Source organism: Bemisia tabaci, chromosome 4 (assembly GCF_918797505.1).
Source record: "Bemisia tabaci chromosome 4, PGI_BMITA_v3".
NCBI lineage: Eukaryota > Metazoa > Arthropoda > Insecta > Hemiptera > Aleyrodidae > Bemisia > Bemisia tabaci.
In genome coordinates this window covers 9,819,045-9,824,677 of record NC_092796.1, presented here as the reverse complement: position 1 = coordinate 9,824,677, position 5,633 = coordinate 9,819,045, and the positions used below count along the sequence as shown (strand labels likewise).

The 5,633-nt window shown below is 38.3% G+C and overlaps 1 protein-coding gene across 1 annotated transcript; it reads left to right on the top strand.

Annotated features, from left to right (window-relative positions):
• The first annotated feature begins 678 nt into the window (after positions 1-678).
• Positions 679-4,033, top strand: LOC109030851 (venom serine carboxypeptidase). The gene is made up of 2 exons (XM_019042032.2): positions 679-1,894; positions 3,112-4,033. The coding sequence occupies exons 1-2, from the start codon at positions 836-838 to the stop codon at positions 3,658-3,660; spliced, it is 1,608 nt and encodes a 535-aa protein (XP_018897577.2). The 5' UTR covers positions 679-835; the 3' UTR covers positions 3,661-4,033.
• The last annotated feature ends 1,600 nt before the right edge of the window (positions 4,034-5,633 follow it).

Here is a 5,633-nt window from a genome sequence, read left to right as displayed (position 1 = left end):
TGATTTGCAGGCATTAAGGAAATTATTGACTAAAACTGAACATTTTGATGTTTATTTCGTGACGTTTTAAATTTTAAGGGGTGCGTAAAGATGAAAATTTTACGACGAAATCTTCTGATTTGATGTATGTTGCACTGGTTTAAATGATTCAATTTTTAGTTCATAGAGAAAAAAGTATTTTTCCGCGAACGATCTCAAATTTATCTTTCCAATTTTTTTAAGTTTTTATAATTGACTCGGCTTAAATGGAACCACTTTAAGTGCAGAGTATGATGTAGGCACAATCTCGTAAATACCAGTGGCGTGGCGTGAGGGTTCGATTATCGATAAATCGCCATTTGAAGCTATGGTAAAGAATCGATTACTAAGGTGTTCGCTGCGAACGCCCTGATAATCGATCTTTTTTCATAGGTTTGAATGGCGAATCAATCGATATATCGCAAAGCATGCCACGCCACTGGTAAATACTTAATAATCGAGTAGGCTTAATTAAAAGATCAATTGAATACTAAATGATTGATGCGGTGTTATGTATAAACGAGTATTCGTTTGCTAACTTTGTTCTGATATCGGGAAATTTGGTGGATTTAACTGTAGGATCTTAAGGTATTAATATTATCAAATCTCTTTCGAAAACAACTCTTTGAAAGTTATACAATATCTCAAGAGCAGAGTGGCATTAAGATGATGAACCCAGTTTCATTGGTGATTTAGGTAAAAGAGTTTAGTCTCGGGTAGAATCTTTGTGAGAAACCATCTTGAGGCAAAAAATATTTAGTTTCGATTAGAAAATTTTAGTTGTTTACACTCTTTCCATTTATTTCATAGTGGCTAAATGTTGTTGCTGTTTTGGCTGATGATATGTTCCTTGGTGTGTGGCAATTTAAGTGACTTACGTTTTTCTACTTTTTTAGAGACTCATGTTGCTGATCAGGGAGGTAAAGTTCTGAGTGCTCTAAATGATGACACTCACGAGACAGATCAGGTAAATAAAATACAAAAGAAAAATTCCCACCGGGAGAAACAAAATCATCATGGCGGAGACCAACTTAAACATCGAACCGAAGAGACAGATCGTGATCATCCATCTGATACACGATCTAGCCAAAATTCGACGATTGACTTCCGTGAATTCCATCACCGACTAAGTTACAATAAGAACGAGGCATTGTTCCTGACTCCACTAATCGAAAATGGTGAGGCTAAGAGAGCGCGAAAGTTTGCAAAAGTCCCTGCCATGAAAGGAGTCGAGAGTTTTGCTGGATATCTAACCATTAACAGTACCACCGGCTCTAATTTGTTTTTCTGGCTGTTCAAAAATCAGGAAACTAGATTGGAAGAACGCCCTCTGATTGTTTGGCTGCACGGTGGATATGCGCAAATGGGTCTGTTCGGTCTCTTCAGAAATGTTGGGCCTTTTTATTTAGGCCACGACAGGAAACTAAAACGCAGGAAATATTCATGGAATCAAAAATGCAATTTGGTTTTCGTCGACAGCCCCGTCGGAGCAGGTTTCAGTTTTACCAAGTTGGAATCAGGGTACCCGTCAAGCCTGAAAGTAGTGGCAGAGGATCTTTACAAATTTTTGGTTCAGCTTCACAAATTGTTCCCCTCTTTTAGGCGAAATGAACTGATACTCGTCGGTGACTCTTCTGGCACGAAAGTTGCCCAGCTACTCTCACGCAAAATCTATGAGGATAATAAAATTTCGGATATCAAGCTGAATTTGAAACGGCTGGTTTTAGTCAGCAAACTCAGGGATGTGGGTGTATTGGAGACAAGTAGTGCTTACCTCTTTGCACTAAAACTGGTGGACGATAATCAGAGGCAAGAATTAGCTAGACTTGAGGCCCATCTTCGTGGAGCAGAATTATCCGAAAATGGAACTGAGTCTGTAAGATTTTATTTTATTTCCTCTTATTTTTTTGCCAAAAAATTCCTGAGCTTCTTTATGCTTTTGTTTTTTATGTGCCAACTGTAGTTTTCAGAGAAGGAATTACATTCATGCAATGTCTCAATATTAGATTGAGCCTTGTTCTCAATGTCGTCAATTTCCGGCCAAAGTATCACAAGCGCCATGCGACGTTTAAAAATTTTCGTCACCATATTATTTTTTTACAAAGAAATTATTGGTTGAAATAATAGTGTGTCTCAAATTTTGCAGCAATTCATAAAATATGGTTCTCAAAATTTTTACAATTGAAATATATCACACGGCGTGTTTTGAAGAGGAATATATGCAGGGATTTTCCTCATTCCGATGAATTCCTAATTTCAAGACACATCACAAAATCGAGACCTCTTCGTCAAGAGCATATCGAAACCTTTATGAACATGTTTTGAATTTTACTATCTACCCTGGAGTTTGATAAGATGCCCAATTAGACCAATCATTAGTTTTAGTTTACAATTATTGTATGTGACACGTAATCGAGATGCATGAACATGCCCATGCGAATAAATTCCGTTTAATAAACTTTTTTATTGGCACGTGTGGCAATAATAGGAAATCCCGGTAGTAAATCGCGTTATATTATTGAAAAGAATTGTAATATGTAATGAATGTATCTTAAATACGATTATTTTAAGCACTCAAACAATTATACTACCAATTATAGCTATATGGTAATTTCCAGAGAGCCAATAATCGCACGAATAGCTCATAGAATCCTCCAGAAAATAGTCTACTTTTTGGGCTGCCGATTCGGCCATTGAACCAGAGTTTAAATGGAGGCTTATGATGACCCAAAGCTCTGAGAAAAATTTTAAGATGATTGTAGGGGCGGTTTCCGAGTTACGATAAGAGCGCGGCAAAGGGGCTTCCATCGAATTTGTGCCGTTTTCTTGTTGAATTGCAATGTTGCCGCGGGCTTTTATATGTGCTCACACATGTTTTCTGTTCAGCATATCGATACATAACTTTTTTTTACACGAAGAATTTAATTTCACGTTAGACAGTGGATTTTATACGGCAAATTGATGTTTTTCGGGGATTTAGTTATTATCGTTTCGCGGAAAAAATAAATGCACCCAAATGACTAAAGTTTATTGATTTTCACATTTTTTTCTCCTGAACCTAATGAAATAAAATGTATGCATTTTTGTTTTCAGTTGGCTCTCCAAATTTTAATCAGAGAACGCATCAAGGAATTCACCGGACTTAGAGATACTTTAGATTCTGTGCATGACAACATCGCAGTGTACCAGGCAAAATTAGCAGTATGGTTTCTGAGTCAGTCTGCAACAAAGCGGGCCCTTCATGTGGGAGAATACAATCTGACAGAAGTTTCTGCGGAGGCTGTTTCACATCTGAAACGAAACGGAGGTCTCTTAATATCTACCAAACCAATATTGGAAGATTTTTTAACCGCTGAATCGTTGCCAATTTTGTCTATGAACGGTCAATTTGATACTGCGGGACTCATCAGTGGCGGCCTTTACGACTCTTACAAGTGGCCGCGTGCTGATGAATTCTTTAAAGCAAGGAGGTGTCAGTTGAAGTTTAAAGATGAAGTTGCCGCTTACTATAAGTCGGCCGGGACTCTTACAGAAGTTGTGATGCGAAACGCAGGGCATTTCCTTGCAGCTGCTCACCCCAGGTGGACTTATGAAATACTTCACAGATTCATCGCTGACGATAAGTATTTTCAATGCACTTAACAAATGCAGTATGTCAACGTAAAATTCTTAACTTTGTGGAAGTTAAAAATTCGGATTAGGGCTACTCCAAACATACAAACAAAAAATCAATATACCTACATAATTTCAAGTCTGAATTTTATCTAGATTCCCGTAAAAAATTGATGCATGTAGTCAGGCTGATCCTATTTGAATCCGTACATGTTAAAACAGTCCACACTGATGTAGATGGACTCAGTAGTGTTCATTCGCCAGTTCTTCCTTTCTGGCTTAGATTGAGCAGGAACAACCTGAGTAATCTCTGTCTTAGTGTGCTTTGTTTTCAGTGCACTTCTTCGTTATTTTGGTTGCAATGTCAGTCTCACAATAACAGCGTTTAAGCGTGTGTACAGCGTGTGTTTGGTTGTTTTTAATTTTCCTTTTTTCCTCGGTTGAAAATGCATGTGTGCATTGTTTCTTTTAGCCTAAAAACTACCTTAAGCCATATTATGAGCTAATCATGGAGCCACTCAGTTCGGCTCCAAAAACGGTTCATCAATATGAACTGAGACGTCAATATTAATACATCTCTTACCCCAATAGCAGTGATCACGACAAGTTGCGATTTGATCGAAGAAAATATCGCAATTTTATCGACGTCGACTCATTGCAATATTATCAGTTAAAGAATCGCGATAAATTGCAGTTCAATCGCTAAAATTTTGAATAAAATCGGGATTTAATTGACGGCGATTTATCGCAATATTATCAAACATTAAATCTTGATCGATCGAGATAAAATTTCGATTTTATTGAACGTAATTCAATAGAGATCAAATTGCAACAAGATTGAGGATCATCGCTCAGATGCTGACAATTCTACTCACTTACTTTCAAAATACCACAATTTTCTCGTTAAAAATTGCTACTTGGGTCCTCCAACTTTAATATACCAACCGAGGACCTAATAAAATATGGCCCGAGCTTGCGGAGCACCCGGTATCGAGAGTATTGATTAATCACAATACTATCAAACGTAATCTTGAAAAATTGCGATAAATTTTGACTCTATTGGACGTGATTTAATACAGATAAAATTGCGAAAAGTCTGAGGACAATAGCTCGGATGTTGACGATATTCGCGATTTTACGGCCAAAAAATCAATCGCGACTTAATTTCAAAATACCGCAATTTCTCCGTTGAAAAATGCTACTTGGGTCCCCCAACTTTAATATTCCAACCGAGGACCCAATGAAACGAGGCCCAAGCTTGCGAAGCACCCGGTATCGGGGAGTATCGTAACAAAATTTACCGAAGAGCCTCGGAGTTGATCACCCCCCGAATTGAGTCAATTTTTATTCCACTCAAGTTTTTGACCTGCCCTTGCCGGAAACTTGACGATTCGTATCTCACTCGAGAGACGGATTGCGCGTTACATTATTCACTGACGGGAGCGGGGAGCCCACTCGTATAGGAGTATCGAGAGTTTTACCCCTATTACGAAGGTGATACCTATCTCCTCCTGGCCTTTTCAATGTAGGCTCCTTCACCATCCGAACCCGTCCCGTGTTTTCCTTCCCTCCATCTCATCCGCGATTCCTTCTTGTCGGACTGGGTGCTCCATAAACTTTGCATATTAGTCTTTATGAGGGTGATAAAATGCTTAAGGTGATTCGATGGACGCCATATTTTGTGTCAGAACGGCATGCGATATATCGCATCAATTGGTTCCATTTTTTCAGCTACTCGTCATTTTTCTCCAATTTTGAGATCGCAATTCTGTTGTCAGGAGACTAAAGCACTCACTTACCAATTTTAACAAAGAAATTCAACGTAATAAAGGCGTGGTTTTTTCAGAGAGAAAATATCGCATTCGAGTGCAGTTTCGATATCAGTATCGAATGCGATGTTTTCTCTCTGAAAAAACCACGCCTTTATTACGTTGAATTTCTTTGTTAAAATTGGTAAGTGAGTGCTTTAGTCTCCTGACAACAGAATTGCGATCTCAAAATTG